At 42.2% G+C, this 17755-nt stretch overlaps 2 protein-coding genes across 2 annotated transcripts; both read right to left on the minus strand.

Annotated features, from left to right (window-relative positions):
- Window positions 1-183: 183 nt before the first annotated feature.
- Window positions 184-10764, minus strand: aldh9a1b (aldehyde dehydrogenase 9 family, member A1b). The gene is made up of 12 exons (XM_039004193.1): window positions 10651-10764; window positions 10226-10440; window positions 9209-9354; window positions 8828-8957; window positions 8522-8656; window positions 8127-8323; window positions 7851-7991; window positions 7527-7715; window positions 7258-7345; window positions 1522-1663; window positions 1172-1284; window positions 184-955 (listed from the first exon to the last, which is right to left on the minus strand). Exons 2-12 carry the CDS (start codon window positions 10401-10403, stop codon window positions 861-863), a joined length of 1554 nt encoding a protein of 517 aa, XP_038860121.1. The 5' UTR covers window positions 10404-10440; window positions 10651-10764; the 3' UTR covers window positions 184-860.
- Window positions 10765-14209: 3445 nt separating this feature from the next.
- LOC120055624 (zinc finger protein 34-like) lies at window positions 14210-15932 on the minus strand. The gene is made up of 2 exons (XM_039003508.1): window positions 15537-15932; window positions 14210-15418 (listed from the first exon to the last, which is right to left on the minus strand). Exons 1-2 carry the CDS (start codon window positions 15805-15807, stop codon window positions 14373-14375), a joined length of 1317 nt encoding a protein of 438 aa, XP_038859436.1. The 5' UTR covers window positions 15808-15932; the 3' UTR covers window positions 14210-14372.
- Window positions 15933-17755: the final 1823 nt, after the last annotated feature.

Here is a 17755-nt window from a genome sequence, read left to right on the forward strand (position 1 = left end):
CTTTTTTATGAAATTAATTAAAAACTTATGACATGCTGGTTCCATATATGATGCCTGAAATATAAAATATTGTAAGTATGATATTTATGGAATTAAAGCATTAATTTAAAGCCCATTTATAAACTTGTCATGCATATTAATGAAGAAATGAAAAAGAGTGAAATGAAAAGACATGCACACAACTTTGAAATGGTAAACATTGATTTGGTGATACATACAAAGTACAAGTAAAAATACAATTGTACAAAGAAATGGGGCAGCAGGTAGCCTAGCAGTTAAGAGGTTGGGACAGTAACCGAAAGGTTGCTGGGTCGAATCCCCGAGCTGACTAGATAAATAAATAAAAAACTGTCGATGTGCACTTGAGCAAGGTACTACTTAACCCTAATTGCTCCTGTAAGTCGTTCTGGATAAGAGCGTCTAAGTGACCAAAAAGTTACAGAAATGGCAAACGTCTGACAGATGACGGCACCACAGTTACCCTGTTGTAACCTACATCCATTGGCAAACAGTGAAAATGGGACAAAAAGTGCAACACATGCTGCATAATGTCAAGTACTTTTTTTATGTAAGGCATCCATAGTTATGAGAATCAATTTAATAAATCTTTTGTTACAAAATATCAAGGCACGGCTTTCGATTTATCCATTTGGCTCAGAACGGAGATCTTATCACAGTATTTAAAAAAAAAAAAAAAAAGAGAATAACTAACAGCTAAACTATCAGAGATGGATGGCAATATTACTGTATCCTTCATTCAACTATCTACGTACCAGAGACCTTTTTCTGTCTCAGGACGCTGGCATTTCATCCCCCAGAACATCTCCGAGGTGCATGACTCCATTGGTCTGGCTTGACGTTTAAAAGAGACTGTCAACATCCCCCATCTCCACAAACACAGTCTTCATTTGTGTGTAGTGCTCTACAGTCACCTGACCGTTCTCTCTCCCGATGCCTGTGGAGAGACAACAGCAAATGTTTATTCTTGACACATGCTATTACTATTGTTGACAGTAGTCTACCTAACACAAAATACTGTGGAAAATGTTTATGAAAAAGGCATTCAAACAAACCAACGTGATTACTACACTACAAATAACCCCTACATGTTTAAATTCTGATACTCTCAGAGGAAAAGAACAGGTATCTGGTGTGAATACGGTAGGACTACCTGACATCTTGAAACCTCCGAAGGGCACCTCCACAGGGGTGATGTTATAGTTGTTGATGAAGCAGGATCCAGCCTTCAGGTGTTCCACTACACGGTGTGCTCGCTTGACGTCACTACAGGCCAGACACATGGCAAGAAACAGGTCAAACACTGAAGTGGGATTAAATGTCTACCTCAAGCTGAAGGGTGGTGGTCATGGTATAATGTAGCAAAACGTTTTGAAACTCAAAAAGGAACACTGACTGTTCTTATTGGACAACTCCAGGAAGTACCGTCCTGTTTCACTCAGTTTCAAAAATGTTCTCTCTACAGAACACAACCCTGATAACTGTGTTATATGACATCATCACCTGGTGAAGACCCCCGCAGCCAGGCCCAGGGCGGAGTCGTTGGCCCTCAGCAAAGCTTCCTCCTCTGTTTCAAAGGACAACACAGACATCACAGGCCCAAAGATCTCCTCCTTCACACATGTCATGTCATCCGTGCAGTCACCTATGGCCAAGAGATGCAGGGACAAGAGGGAGAGAAAGAAAGAGGTAGATAAATAGCAAACCAGTACAATGAGTATTGGCTAAAGAGACTATAAATACTCCCCTATGTATGTATTTGGACAGTGATGCAAAAAAATTAAAATGTGTCTATACTCCAGCATTTGGATTTGATATATGTTGCATATGAGGTGACAGTACAGAATGTCTCCTTTTATTTGAGGGTATTTTCATACATATCTGATTTAGAAATAAAAGCACTTTATAGATCTACTCCCCCCGTTTGAAGATTTGACAAATTTCACTTAGTGTATTAAAGTAGTCAAAAGTTTAGTATTTGGTACCATATTACTTGCACACAATGACTACATCAAGCTTGTGACTAGAGGTCTTCAAGGATCCACCTGTACCCCAATACCCGAGACGGGGCCCACGTGGCTCCGAATCCAGAATAATGTCACGGGTCTGGGTCGGCTCTGATAAGATAATTGTCACGGGTCTCGGGTATGTGCAATTTTAAATAACTTGTCCGGTAGGACCCGTACAGATCTGAATGTGACTGCTGCAGTAGAAAGATAAATTCTATAATTTATGCTGCTGATCTTGCTTTTCACGAGAGTGGAGTCTGAAGCGTGTAGCTTGTTGTTGTCGACAAATCATAAGTCATCAAAGCGCCAATAGGCTTCAGTCATAAAGCCTCCGTGTGTGGCAACAGTTCAGAGATATCTAATCAATGGAAGATGGAATTAAAATGACAGAATTAAAAGTTAAAGGACAAGGACAGGGACAGGGTTAAATGACCAAGAGCCAACAGGTAGGCTGCTACTTAATATTCTGAATGGAGTTGCTGTTATTTGTAACTGTAGGATGAGAAAGCGCATGCACTGCAGCCTCATTTAACCTAACTAGCTTCTCCTGGTTTTTTAAATTTTAATTACATTTTTTATTTCACCTTTATTTAACCAGGTAGCCCAGTTGAGAACAAGTTCTCATTTACAACTGCGACCTGGCCAAGATAAAGCAAAGCAGTGCGACAAAAACAACACAGAGTTACACATGGGATAAACAAACGTACAGTCATAAACACAATAGAAAAATCTATACACAGTGTGTGCAAATGAGGTAGGATAAGGGAGGTAAGGCAATAAATAGGCCGTAGTGGTGAAATAATTACAATTAACATTAACACTGGAGTGATAGATGTGCAGATGATGATGTGCAAGTAGAGATACTGGGATGCAAAAGAGCAAAAATAAATAACAGTATGGGGGATGAGGAAGTTGGGTGGGCTATTTACAGATGGGCTGTGTATAGGTGCAATGATCGGTAAGCTGCTTTGACAGCTGATGCTAAAAGTTAGTGAGTGAGATATAAGTCTCCAGCTTCAGTGATTTTTGCAATTCGTCCCAGTCAGCAGAGAACTGTAAGGAAAGGCGGCCAAAGGAGTTGGCTTTGGGGATGACCAGTGAAATATACATGCTGGAGCGCGTGCTACAGGTGGGTGTTGCTATGGTGACCAGAGAGCTGAGATTAGGTGGGGCTTTACCTAGCAAAGACTTATACAGTTGAAGTCAGAAGTTTACATACACCTTAACCAAATACATTTAAACTCAGTTTTTCCCAATTCCTGACATTTAATTCTCATAAAAATGCCCTGTCTTAGGTCAGTTAGGGTCACCACTTTATTTTAAGAATGTGAAATGTCAGAATAATAGTAGAGAGAATGATTTTTTTCAGCTTTTATTTCTTTCATCACATTCCCATTGGGTCAGAAGTTTACATACACTCAATTAGTATTTGGTAGCATTGCCTTTAAATTGTTTAACTTGGGTCAAACGTTTCAGGTAGCCTTCCAGAAGCTTCCCACAATAAGTTGGCTGAATTTTGGCCCATTCCTCCTGACAGAGCTGGTGTAACTGAGTCAGGTTTGTAGGCCTCCTTGCTCACACACACTTTTTCAGTTCTGCCCACAATTTTTTGATAGGCTTGAGGTCAGGGCTTTGTGATGACCACTCCAATACCTTGACTTTGTTGTCCTTAAGCCATTTTGCCACAACTTTGGAAGTGTGCTTGGGGTCATTGTCCATTTGGAAGACCAATTTGCGACTAAGCTTTAACTTCCTGACTGATGTCTTGAGATGTTGATTCAATATATCCACACAATTTTCCTGCCTCATGACGCCATCTATTTTGTGAAGTGCACCAGTCCCTCCTGCAGCAAAGCACCCCCACAACATGATGCTGCCACCCCCGTGCTTCACGGTTGGGATGGTGTTCTTCGGCTTGCAAGCATCCCCCTTTTTCCTCCAAACATAACGATGGTCATTATGGCCAAACAGTTCTATTTTTGTTTAATCAGACCAGAGGACATTTCTCCAAAAAGAACGATCTTTGTCCCCATGTGCATTTGAAAACCGTAGTCTGGCTTTTTTTATGGCGGTTTTGGAACAGTGGCTTCTTCCTTGCTGAGCGACCTTTCAGGTTCTGTCGATATAGTACTCGTTTTACTGTGGATATAGATACTTTTGTACCTGTTTCCTCCAGCATCTTCACAAGGTCCTTTGCTTATATTCTGAGATTGATTTGCACTTTTCACACCAAAGTACGCTCATCTCTAGGAGACAGAACGCATCTCCTTCCTGAGCGGTATGACGGCTGCGTGGTCCCATGGTGTTTATACTTGCGTACTATTGTTTGTACAGATGAACGCGGTACCTTCAGGCATTTGGAAATTGCTCCCAAGGATGAACCAGACTTATGGAGGTCTACAATTTTTTTTCTGAGGTCTTGGCTGATTTCTTTTGATTTTCCCATGATGTCAAGCAAAGAGGCACTGAGTTTGAAGGTCAGCCTTGAAATACATCCACAGGTACTCCTCCAAATGACTCAAATGATGTCAATTAGCCTTTCAGAAGCTTCTAAAGCCATGACTTAATTCTCTGGAATTTTCCAAGCTGTTTAAAGGCACAGTCAACTTAGTATATGTAAACTTCTGACCCACTGGAATTGTGATACAGTGAATAATAAAGTGAAATAATCTGTTTGTAAAGAATTGTTGGAAAAATGACTTGTGTCATGCACAAAGTAGATGCCCTAACCGACTTGCCAAAACTATAGTTTGTTAACAAGAAATTTGTGGAGTGGTTGAAAAACGAGTTTTAATGACTCCAACCTAAGTGTATGTAAACTTTCGACTTCAACTGTAGATGACCTGGAGCCAGTGGGTTTGGCGACGAATATGAAGCGAGGGCCAGCCAACAAGAGCATACAGGTCGCAGTGGTGGGTAGTATATGGGGCTTTGGTGACAAAACAGATGTCACTGTGATAGACTACATCCAATTTGCTGAGTAGACTGTTGGAGGCCATTTTGTAAATGACGTCGCCGAAGTCAAGGATCGGTAGGATAATTAGTTTTACGAGGGTATGTTTAGCAGCATAAGTGAAGGAGGCCGATTCTAGATTTAATTTTGGATAGGAGATGCTTAATGTGAGTCTGGAAGGAGAGTTTACAGTCTAACCAGTCACCTAGGTATTTGTCGTTGTCCACATATTCTAAGTCAGAACCGTCCAGAGTACTGATGCTAGTCGGGCGGGCAGCGATCGGTTGAAGAGCATGCTTTTAGTTGTACTTGCATTTAAGAGCAGTTGGAGGCCACAGAAGGAGTGTTGTATGGCATTGAAGCTCGTCTGGAGGTTAGTTAACACAGTGTCCAAAGAGGGGCCAGAAGTATACAGAATGGTGTCGTCTGCGTAGAGGTGTATCAGAGAATCACCAGCAGCAAGAGCGACATCATTGATGTATACAGAGAAGAGAGTCGGCCCGAGGATTGAACCCTGTGGCACCCCCATAGAGACTGGCAGAGGACCGGACAATTTAGGCCCTCCGATTTAACACACTGAACTCTATCAGAGAAGTAGTTGGTAAACCAGGCGAGGCAATCATTTGAGAAACCAAGGCTGTCGAGTCTGCCAATAAGAATGTGGTGATTGACAGAGTCGAAAGCCTTGGCCAGGTCGATGAATACGGCTGCGCAGTAATGTCTTATCGATGGCGGTTATGATGTCGTTTAGGACCTTGAGCGTGGCTGAGGTGCACCCATGACCAGCTCTGAAACCAGATTGCATAGCGGAGAATGTACGGTGGGATTCGAAATGGTCGGTAATCTGTTTGTTAACTTGGCTTTCGAAGACCTTAGAAAGACAGGGTAGGATAGATATAGGGCTGTAGCAGTTTGGGTCTAGAGTGTCACCCCCTTTGAAGAGGGGGATGACCGCGGCAGCTTTCCAATCTTTGGGAATTTCAGACGATACGAAACAGAGGTTGAACAGGCTAGTAATAGGGGTTGCAACAATTTCAGGCAGATAATTTTAGAAAGAGAGGGTCCAGATTGTCTAGCCCGGCTGATTTGTAGGGGTCCAGATTTTGCAGCTCTTTCAGAACATCAGCTATCTGGATTTGGGTGAAGGAGAAATGGTGGGGGGTTTGGCGGGTTTCTGTGGAGGGTGCCGGGCAGTTGACCGGGGTTGGGGTAGCCAGGTGGAAAGCATGGCCAGCCGTAGAGAAATGCTTATTGAAATTCTCAATTATAGTGGATTTATCGGTGGTGACAATGTTTCCTAGCCTCAGAGCAGTTGGCAGATGGGAGGAGGTGCTCTTATTCTCCATGGACTTTACAGTGTCCCAGAACTTTTTTGAGTTAGTACTACACGATGCAAATTTCTGTTTGAAAAAGCTAGCCTTAGCATTCCTAACTGCCTGTGTATATGTGTTCCTAACTTCCCTGAAAAGTTGCATATTTTGATTGTGTCACAGATTATGTTTTGTCCAATAGGAAGTGAATGGCGAATAATGTATTGTCTCATTTTGGAGACACTTTTATTGGAAGTAAGAATAGAAAATGTTTGTGAACATTTCTATGTGAATGTAGATGCTACCATGATTATGGATAATCATGAATGCATCGTGAATGATGATGAGTGAGAAAGTTATGGGAGAAAGATAATAGCCCTCCAAAAATGCTAATCTCTTCATTATTGGCAATGGATGAGAGGTTAGCATGATTTGTTATAGCCTTTAACTTTCATCCTTGTTCATTCATGATTTTTCCTTAATCATGGCGTTATTAAGATTTATTTAGAAGTGTTCAGAAACATCTTATCTACTCATCTTATCTACTCACGGAAAGTAAATTACTCCAGTCATCATTCAGTTCCTATTGGGCAAAACATAACCCAAAACACAACCAAAACAAACTACAAATGCATCCAACGAGTTTGTAGTGTCACAAGCTTGATGTAGTCATTGCGTGCTAGAAATATGGGACCAAATATTCAACTTTTTTACTACTTTGGTAAACTAAAAGTGAAATTTGTCAGAATACTCACATCTTCAAACGGGGGAGTCTAGATCTATGAAGTGCTTTAATTTCTAAATGAGATATGTATGAAAATACCCTCAAATAAAAGGTGACATTCCATACAGTCACCTCATATAAAAGATTTGATCTCAAATCCAAAATGCTCAAGTATAGAGAGTCCAAATACATAGGTAGGGGAGTATACTTCCAATAGTCCATAATAATAAAAACTAGGCTCACCCAATACACATGGTGTCATGTAGTATCCACCTCTGAGTTTGGGATCTAAAGGAACGAAGGGTTCCCCTCCACACAACACCTTGGCACCCTAGAGTCAGAGTCAAAAGGTCTTACTTCATCTCAGTCATGCAGTCAGTAAAGCAGTCAATTTACTTGTCAGTGACATAATTTTTGCCCCTTATTATTGGTCTGATCTGATTCTTACGGCTTACCAGGAACTTAAGATAATACTATTGAAAAGAGATACTTTTAGTCTCTTTGAATTGTACCTCTTTCCTGGCCTGATCGACATAGCCCAGGACTCTGTCAAGGTGTGGCCGGCTGACCAGTGCTCCCATACGGGTGCTCTCCAGTAGTGGGTCCCCTATCTCAATGTCCTTGGTCCTTCTCACAACCTCCTCCAGGAACTCAGGCAACATCTGCCTCTGAACAAACACCCGGGTCCCATTGCTGCAAACCTGGGTTGAACAAAGACACACAAGGTAAAAAAAAGTACATTCATAGAGGAGCTGGTGTTAAGGACTGTGTCACTGCATTGAAAGAGCTGAAACTTGGGATCAAAAGCGCTGAAAGTTGCACACCCTACACCCTACCTGGCCCTGGGACAGGAAGTTGGCCATGAGAGCCCCCTTCACTGCGTTCCCCAGGTCACTGTCCTCAAAGATGAGCAGAGGAGACTTCCCACCAAGTTCCAGAGTCACTTGCTTTACCCCCTTGGAGCACATTTCCATAATCTGAGGGTTAAGAGTGTTTTGTTATGTGTTAATGCCAAAGACTACTTTTCCCATAATACAATGGATGTTGTATGAATTATAGTCTCAACACAAAAAACGTAAATTGCGATCTTATTCTGGGATTGTTAGATTTACCTTCTTGCCTGTGGGCACACTGCCAGTGAAGGAGACCTTAGCCACGTCCGGGTGGTGGCAGAGCAGGTTGCCCGTCTCCTGCCCACCCTGAACTATGTTGAACAGTCCCTCTGGGGCCCCGGCCTTGGCATAAATCTCCGCCAGCAGCACCGCCGTCACTGGAGTCATAGGTGAAGGCTTGAACACCATGGAGTTGCCTGATGGGGTGAGAGCAAGACAGAGGGAAAAGGAATGTTTGTGTATTATTGAACATTTTTATTTCAATCTGTGTTTATGTCAATGTAAATTGAGCAAGTTTAAAAGATTACTGTTGCATTGTTTTGCATAGTAACAATTATGGTAATAAAGTGTGTGTTTGACTTTATATTGTAACTTAAAAGAGTGTGTGGTCATACCACAGGCCAGGGCTGGGGCCGACTTCCAGGCTGCTATCTGAAAGGGGTAGTTCCATGCACCGATCCCCACACAGACGCCTAGAGGCTCCCGCCGTGTGTAGGCAAAGGAGCCTCTGGGTAGCTGGACATGCTGGCCTAGATGGACAGAACGGGCAAACAGTGACAATCAACACCATTAGTGGTCAGCGGCATACCTAGTCATCTTGATATCTTTACTACACACTAATGCCAACAATCCTCCCCCCAACTGCATCAGAATTCCTATTATGGCCCAGTGTAACCCCCCCTATCCATCATCATGCCAACCTGCCAGAGTGCTGGCCACCCCAGCGTAATACTCTATACACAGTCTGGCAGAGTCCACGTCCATTCGGGCTTCTGTGATGGACTTTCCGTTGTTCACCACCTCGATCTCCGCAATGTCCTCTCTCCTGTTCTGCTCACAACAGGAGAGCAAGTTCAATTGTCAGAGACTTCAATCCAAAAACTCAAATGAACTGACTTTGAGTGCATTCCAAATTAGTACACTCAAGTTAACCTACAGCGTGTGCAAACAGTATAATCTTGAGCAATGAGATGGATTCTGTGTTCAGTTCTGACTGTATGGGGGGCAGAACAGACTGTGAATTTGGAGTGACTGATCATCAAACTCTGGTATCAAAAAGAGATGCATTCTGGGATGGATACCTCAATGATACGGGCAGCTTCTATCATGATGTGTGCCCTCTCCATCCCTGATGTCCGGCTCCAGGCCTGGTAGGCAGACTGGGCTGCCTGCACTGCCTGGTTCACCTCCACAGACCCACAGATCTCTAGCTCACACAGGACCCGACCTGCCAGCACAAAACAGCAGCGCTTGTCATACACACACACACACACTGGACAAACTATCTGACATGCTATGAGAAACATGACAGAAGTTATATCAACGTAGTACAAGGAAATTGTGTATTCCTCCACTCCAGTGTAGGGTATTATACACATCAACTATGCCTATACCCATTCAGCTTAGTGTGACCATAACAAGGAAACAGTGCAAAGTTTATGACAGGATACATGATGTGTGTGTGTGAAAAACAATTGGTTTTCAGCCAGCTTAATAAAATGACAATGACTTCAGATCAAAGGCCAACAGTGGAGATGAATCAATATAAGAAAGCATTTGGGGTTAACATCAATTAATATAGACCTAAGATCAATTTCAGTTTTTCATTAACCCTTAGTGGGACTTTGACCTCCACAGTCCCCAATGAGGCGCAACCATAGAGATAAAGGACTCATCTTCGTATCTGTGCCATTATAGCGCTAGTCATATACACACACACACACACACACTGGACAAACTATCTGACATGCTATGAGAAACATGACAAGTTATATCAACAAGTAAATTATGTATTTCTCCAATTCTGATGTGGGTACACCCATCAACTATATACCCATTCCACGGAGTGTGACTGTAACAAGGAAACAGTGAAACATTTATTACATGATACATGATGTGTCGTGTGACAAACAATTGGTTTTCAGCCAGTTGAATAAAATTACAGTGACTTCAGATCTAAGTCCAACAGTGGAGGCTAATCAATAAAAGAAAAAGCACTTTGGGTGTATGAACATGTAAAAATCAAGTTCTGATAAAATAAATCGTTATAAAAGTCGACAGAGCTTTCAGAGAGTACTCTTTAGAAACCAGGTAGCTACCAGTTGCAGGTTCGTAAACAAGCTCAGTGGTTGACACATCCTTGATCTTTACGCGGTCTCCGCACCAGAAGTTCAGCGGGACTTTGACGTCCACGGTCCCCGATGAGGCACAACGTAGAGCTGCAGAGAGTAGAGCAGCAGGTCGGAGCAGCCGGAACAAAACAAGCTTTTGAAGCATCTTTCTGACAGTCGGACTTCGGACAGTGGACACCTAACTACAACGGCAAAAAACAGTAGTCAAGTCAAAAACAACAGTGAACAAAACCCTCAAGCAATAATTATGCATTTATGTTAAAAAATGTAGCAGGCTAACGTTAGCTGGCAGTCGAACTGTGGCAACAATTCAACTATCCGTAAACAAATATAGCGATTCACTGACAGTTGTAACAAAATAACAGTTCCACATGTCGTTGCAATGAACTTACACAAACATGTCCTTGTAGAAATGTTAAAGATGTTTTACAATGCGATCATCAAATGTAAACTTTATATCTTAACCCCAAAATGCACGACCCCGAACTGCTGCTACGGAAATTAACCGTAACTACAGGAGAACACGCGCAAAGCAATTCAATCCATGCAGCTGTTGGGCTCTTGAGGCAAAGAAAAAATGACATTAAAAAGAGGTTCAACACCTTAAATAGTTTATTAATTATGTAGAAACCAATGACATGTTGGAAATCTAAACCTGCTAATCTCAGTACAGTTGAATGGATCAACAATTAGCACAAACAGTTCATTAACTGTACAATGCTGAGGAAAACTGAACAACATGAAATCTTACATTGGCAAATTTACATTGATGTTTTTGATGTAGTTTGAGGTTACAGAGAACTGGGAAACTTTTACCACACTGCATACAACTAAATGGCTTCTGTCCACTGTGAAATGTCTCTGGCAGTTGTCCTGCCTTGCAAACATCTTGCCACAGAGTCTGCAACTGAAAGGTCTCTCACCCGTGTGAACACTGATGTGACTTAAGTCTATTTTTCTGAGTAAAACTTTTCCCACACTCAATACATCTGTATGGCTTGACTTCAGCATGAGAGTGTTGGTGTGCTTCCAGTTGACAATGGCGGTGGAAGCTCTTTCCACACAATGAGCAGATGAACACTTTTTGGTTTGGTACAGCTCTCCAAACATTTACCATCCTCTTTGTTTTCAATCTGTTCTTATTAAGAATATGCTCTTGGTTGTGTGAGTGTGACTCTGATGTGCTCTCAGTTGCTCTCAAGAGCCCTTGTGAAGAAGGTCCTGGCTGCTGCAGTCTGGGATGTAAAATCAAGCCCTCCCTCACAACAGGATGCAGAGTATCTCTGTACTGCCCCTGCTCAGCTTGTATGGACTCAGACATGGCATCGTCATGATACACAGGATGCCTCTCAGGCTCCACTTTCAGTGGGACAGTGCTGAATATGTCATCCAGTGGTTTCCCTACAATGGACAAAGAGTTACAGGAAGGATGGGATGGGATGGGAGCGGGATATTGATCTGCCTGAGATGAGAACATCTGTAAGCATCTCCCTGTAGAGCACAGGTGTCAAACTCATTCCACGGGGGGCCGAGTGTCTGCGGGTTTTCGCTCCTCCCTTGTACTTGATTGATGAATTAACATCACTAATTAGTTAGGAACTCCCCACACCTGGTTGTCTAGGGCTTTATTGAAAGGAAAAACCAAAAACCTGCAGACACTAGGCCCTCCGTGGAATGAGTTTGACACCCCTGCTGTAGAGTAAGACCCATCTGGGTGGCCAGAATTATTCCCACTTAGTCCTTGTGTAACAGAGGACCACAGCTGACTATCTCTCTCATCCATTCTAAAGTCCACACTTTCTGTGATTCCTTGATCTTCTATGGTTCTCTGGGCTACATGTTCTTCCACCTGCTCTGCTTTCACCAGAAACTCCAGTCCACCCCTCGCCTCTTCAAGGTGTCCAGACCGCTGCAGCTCATTGAAGCTCTCTACTGGGTTCTCTACAGGCATGGCTTGGGCTTTTTGGTTCTCTTCATCACCTGGAAGTAGAGTAATTGTAAAGTCAAATAAGCAATCAAACAAAACCTCGAACAATGCAAAATAACCTGGCTTCATAGCTCTAAGAGTCAGTTTGCGTCTTACCTTTTTGTAGAGTCCCACTCCCAACTTGAATTTCCCTTCCTCAGTTCTCTTTCCATCAGCTGTAAACTATTTTGAAGGCCTTCTATCTCCTTTTCTTTCCCGACACATTTCAACCCGAAGCACGACGGTGCCCTCGTCCATAAATGTGGTTATTTCTGCAAAAGCTGCCTTTGATAGCACATCCATGATTGCAGCTATTTGTGTACTGAATGAAAGTGTTAGACATTGTTCTTCTAATAAAATCACCGTTGTTACACAAAAACGAATATGCAGTGCTAGTGCCTCTGTGAAATGTTTATAACAATTGTATTTACTATCGTACAGCTTGTCGAAGCTGGCAAGCAGCATTGTTTAATGTCCGTAAATTAGGACAGAAGGGGTTACCGTAAACGTTCTAATACATGCCCTTATTGGTTTACGGAATAGAAACATACAGTATGACAAAACATACACTACATGACCAAAACTATGGGGACACCTGCTCGTCGAACATCTCATTCCAAAATCATGGGCATTAAAATGGAGTTGGTTCCCCTTTGCTGCTATAACAGCCTCCACTCTTCTGGGAAGGCTTTCCACTACATGCAGTTAGAACATTGCTGCGTGGACTTGCTTCCATTCGGTCACAAGAGCATTAGTGATGTCGGGCACTGATGTTGGGCGATTAGGTCTGGCTCGCAGTCAGCATTCCAATTCATCCCAAAGGTGTTTGATGGAGTTGAGGTCAGGGCTCTGTGCAGGCCAGTCAAGTTCTTCCACACCGATCTCAACAAACCATTTCTGTATGGACCTCGCTTTGTGAACAGGGGCATTGTCATGCTGAAACAGGAAAGATCCTTCCCTAAACGGTTGCCACAAAGTTGGAAGCACAGAATCGTCTAGAATATCATTGTACGTTGTAAGATTTAAGATTTAACTTCACTGTAACTAAGGAGCCTAGCCCGAACCATGAAAAACAGCACCAGACCATTATTCCTCCTCCACCCAACTTTATAGTTTGCACTTGGCATTCGGGCTGTCGGACTGCCAGATGGTGAAGCTTGATTCATCACTTCAGAGAACGCGTTTCCCCTGCTCCAGAGTCCAATGGCGGCGAGCTTTACACCACTCCACCCCAGCCGACGCTTGGCATTGTGCCTGGTAATCTTAGGCTTGTGTGCGGCTGCTCGGCCATGGAAACCCATTTCATGAAGCTCCCAACGAACAGTTCTTGTGCTGATGTTGCTTCCAAAGGCAGTTTGGAACTCGGTAGTCAGTATTGCAACTGAGGACAGGCAATTTAAACGCGCTACGCGCTTCAGCACTCGGTGGTCCCGTTCTGTGAGTTTGTGTGGCCTACCACTTTGCGGCTGAGCCGTTGTTGCTACTAGACGTTTCCACTTAACAGTAACAGCCCTTACAGTTGACCGGGGCAGCTCTAGCAGGGCAGAAATTTGATGAACTGAGTTGTTGGAAAGGTGGTATTCTATGACGGTGCCACGTTGAAAGTCACTGAACTCTTCAGTAAGGCCATTCTACTGCCAATGTTTGTCTATGGAGATTGCATGGCTATGTGCTTGATTTCATACACCTGTCAGCAACGGGTGTGGCTGAAATAGCCAAATCCACTCATTTGTAGCAGTGTCCACATACACTATATATACAAAAGTATCTAGACAATGCTCCTAAGAAGTTATTACGTTTGCTTGCTCACCCTTAATACCCATAGTTATGCATGATATGTGATACCTGAGATGTCCATACTAGGGTGTAAATTGACATCTCTTTGTAGATTGATTAAAACCAAGTAAAAATGGATAATTGAGTTAATGGGTAGAAAAGTGGAGCTGTTGCTCTCTTGATGAGGAAAAGAAAAATTACATGAAAAAGAGGATTAACATCTTTAATACTTCATTCATAATGTAGAAACCAATGACAATTAAAAAACCTAAACCTGCTAATCTCAGTACAGTTGAACGGCTCAACAATCAACATATGTAAAAAGTTAATTAACTGTACAACGCTGAGGAAAACACTATACAACATGCAATCTTAAACTCTGACATTGGCAAATTTACATTGATGTTTTTGATGTAGTTTGAGGTTACTGAGAACCGTGAAACTTTTACCACACTGAACACAACTAAATGGCTTTTGTCCACTGTGAAATCGCTCATGTCTTTGGCAGTTGTCCTGCCTTGTAAACATCTTGCCACAGAGTCTGCAACTGAAAGGTCTCTCACCCGTGTGAACACTCTGATGTGACTTAAGTCTATTTTTCTGAGTAAAACTTTTCCCACACTCAATACATCTGTATGGCTTGACTTCAGCATGAGAGTGCTGGTGTGCTTCAAGTTGACAATGGCGGTGGAAGCTCTTTCCACACAATGAGCAGATGAACACTTTTTGGTTTGGTACAGCTCTCCAAACATTTACCATCCTCTTTGTTTTCAATCTGTTCTTATTAAGAATATGCTCTTGGTTGTGTGAGTGTGACTCTGATGTGCTCTCAGTTGCTCTCAAGAGCCCTTGTGAAGAAGGTTCTGACTGCTGCATTCTGGGCTGTAAAATCAAGCCCTCCCTCACAACAGGATGCAGAGTATCTCTGTACTGCCCATGCTCAGCTTGTATGGACTCAGACATGGCATTGTCATGATACACAGGATGCCTCTCAGGCTCCACTTTCACTGGGACAGTGCTGACTATGTCATGCAGCGGTTTCTCTACAGTGGACAAAGAGTTACAGGAAGGATGGGATGGGATGGGAGCGGGATATTGATCTGCCTGAGATGAGAACATCTGTAAGCATCTCCCTGTAGAGTAAGACCCATCTGGGTGACCAGAATTATTCCCACTTAGTCCTTGTGTAACAGAGGACCAAAGACTATCTCTCTCATCCATTCTAAAGTCCACACTTTCTGTGATTCCTTGATCTTCTATGGTTCCCTGGGCTACATGTTCTTCCACCTGCTCTGCTTTCACCAGAAACTCCAGTCCACCCCTCGCCTCTTCAAGGTGTCCAGACCGCTGCAGCTCTCTGAAGCTCTCTACTGGGTTCTCTACGGGCATAGTTTGGGAATTCTGGTCCTCTTCATCACCTGGAAGTAGACAGTTTGTAATTTGAGAAAATATAAAGTCAAATAAGCAATAAAACAAAAACACTGAACAATGCAACATAACCTGACTTGTACCACTAAGAGTAAGCTTGCCTCTCACCTTTTTGTGGAGTCCCACTCCCAACCTGAATTCCTTCAGCATGTTGCCTGTCATCTGTCACTCGTGTTGCTGCTTCCCTTTGAGATTTCCTTAATTCTCTTTCCATCAGCTGTAAACTATTTTGAAGGCCTTCTATCTCATTTTCTTTCCGACACATTTCCAGCTGTAGAACTACAGTGCCCTCGTCTACAAGTTTGGTTATTTCCGCAACAGCTGACTTTGTTAGCACGTCCATGATGGCAGCTATTTGTGTACTGAAAGAAACAGACATTGTTTTTAAAAATAAAATCAACGTTGTTACACAAAAACGAATATGTAGTGCTTCTGTGAAATTTTTACAACAGAATCGTTTCTTCTATTGTACAGTTCCTTGAAGCTGGCTAGAAGCATTGTTTGTGAAAAAAAAGTTCTCTTCCGGAAAGCTTGATAACGGAAACGACGACAGAAAGGGTTACCATAAACTTTCTAATAAATGCCCTTTTATGTGGATATTTCTGTGAAATCAGTCAAACAGCTACTTATAAAATTGAAAACACAAATAAGACAATCAGTTCTCTGCAGAAGTTCATAACCCAAAACAATTAATAAAAGAAAACGCATTGGTTTTGAGAATTGATACAAATAATGACAAAACATCTCTAGACAATGCTCCTAAGAAGTTAAACTTCTTTGGGACTGGGGGGCAGTATTGAGTAGCTTGGATGAATAAGGTGCCCAGAGTAAACTGCCTGCTACTCAGGCCCAGAAGCTAGAATATGCATATAATTAGTAGATTTGGATAGAAAACACTCAAGTTTCTAAAACGGTTTGAATGATGTCTGTGAGTATAACAGAACTCACATGGCAGGCAAAACCCTGAGAAAAAATCCAACCAGGAAGTGGGAAATCTGAGGTTTGTAGGTTTTCACGTCTTTGCCTATCCAATATACAGTGTAAATGGGGTTAGATTGCACTTCCTAAGGCTTCCACTAGATGTCAACAGTCTTTAGAATAAGAGCTGTTTGAACCAGGTGTCTGGCAGAATGCCATGAGCGAAGTCACACGCGCACCCGTGAGAGTGAGCTGCGTTGCCTTTCATTTCTAAAGACAAAGGAATTGTCCGGTTGGAATATTATTAAAGATTTATGATAAAAACATCCCAAAGATTGATTATATACATCGTTTGACATGTTTCTACGAACTGTAATGAAACTGTTTTGACTTTGTCTGGACTAAGTGCCTGCGCCTTGTGAATTTGGATTTGTGAACTAAATGCGCGAACAAAAAGGAGGTATTTGGACATAAATGATGGACTTTATCGAACAAAACAAACATTTATTGTGGAACTGGGAGTGCATTTTGATGAAGATCATCAAAGGTAAGTGAATATTTATAATCTATTTCTGAGTTTTGTGACACCTCTGCTTGGTTGAAAAATGGCTGTATGTTTTTCTGTGGCTAGGCGCTGACGTAGCATAATTGCATGGTGTGCTTTTACCGTAAAGTTTTTTTGAAATCTGACACAGCGGTTGCATTAAGGAGAAGTTTATCTATAATCGTTTGTGTAACACTTGTATCTTAGATCAATGTTTATGATGAGTATTTCTGTAATTTGATGTGGCTCTCTGCACTTTCACCGGATGTTTGTTTGAGACAATGCATTTCTGAACATAACACACCAATTTCAAATGAGGTTTTTGGACATAAAGATGAACTTTATCGAACAAAACACATTTATTGTCTAACATGGAGTCCTGGGAGTGCCATCCGGTGAAGATCAAAGGTTAGTGATTAATTTTAATGCTATTTCTGTCTTTTGTGACACCTCTCCCTCTTTGGAAAATGGCTGTATGGTTTTCTGTGACTAGGCGCTGACCTAACATAATCGCAAGGTGTGCTTTCGCCGTAAAGCCTTTTTGAAATCAGACACAGTGGCTGGATTAACAATAAGTTTATCTTTAAAATGGTGTATAATACTTGTATGTTTGAGGAATTTTAATTATGAGATTTCTGTTTGAATTTGGTGCCCTGCAATTTCACTGGCTGTTGGCGAGGTGGGACGCTAGCGTCCCACATATCCCAGAGAGGTTAAAATGTGGTTGCTCATCCTTAAATCCATGGTTATGCATGAGATGTGATACCTGACATTTCCATACTTGAGTGTAAATTGACAACCATTTGCAGATTGATTGAAACCAAATAAAAATTGTAAGTTAGGTTAACTTAATAGGTTGAAAATA

This window comes from Salvelinus namaycush, chromosome 11 (assembly GCF_016432855.1).
Source record: "Salvelinus namaycush isolate Seneca chromosome 11, SaNama_1.0, whole genome shotgun sequence".
NCBI lineage: Eukaryota > Metazoa > Chordata > Actinopteri > Salmoniformes > Salmonidae > Salvelinus > Salvelinus namaycush.

Excerpts from the sequence above, each read along its gene's own strand:
- LOC120055624 (XM_039003508.1), bottom strand. The coding sequence starts at position 15,807 with ATGTCTGTTTCTTTCAGTACACAAATAGCTGCCATCATGGACGTGCTA. Across the intron at positions 15,419-15,536 it reads GAGTGGGACTCCACAAAAAG|GTGATGAAGAGGACCAGAAT; the intron begins GTGAGAGGCAAG and ends GTCTACTTCCAG.
- aldh9a1b (XM_039004193.1), bottom strand. The coding sequence starts at position 10,403 with ATGCTTCAAAAGCTTGTTTTGTTCCGGCTGCTCCGACCTGCTGCTCTA. Across the intron at positions 9,355-10,225 it reads TGTTTACGAACCTGCAACTG|GTCGGGTCCTGTGTGAGCTA; the intron begins GTAGCTACCTGG and ends TTGTGCTGGCAG. Across the intron at positions 1,664-7,257 it reads CATGACACCATGTGTATTGG|GTGACTGCACGGATGACATG; the intron begins GTGAGCCTAGTT and ends TCTTGGCCATAG.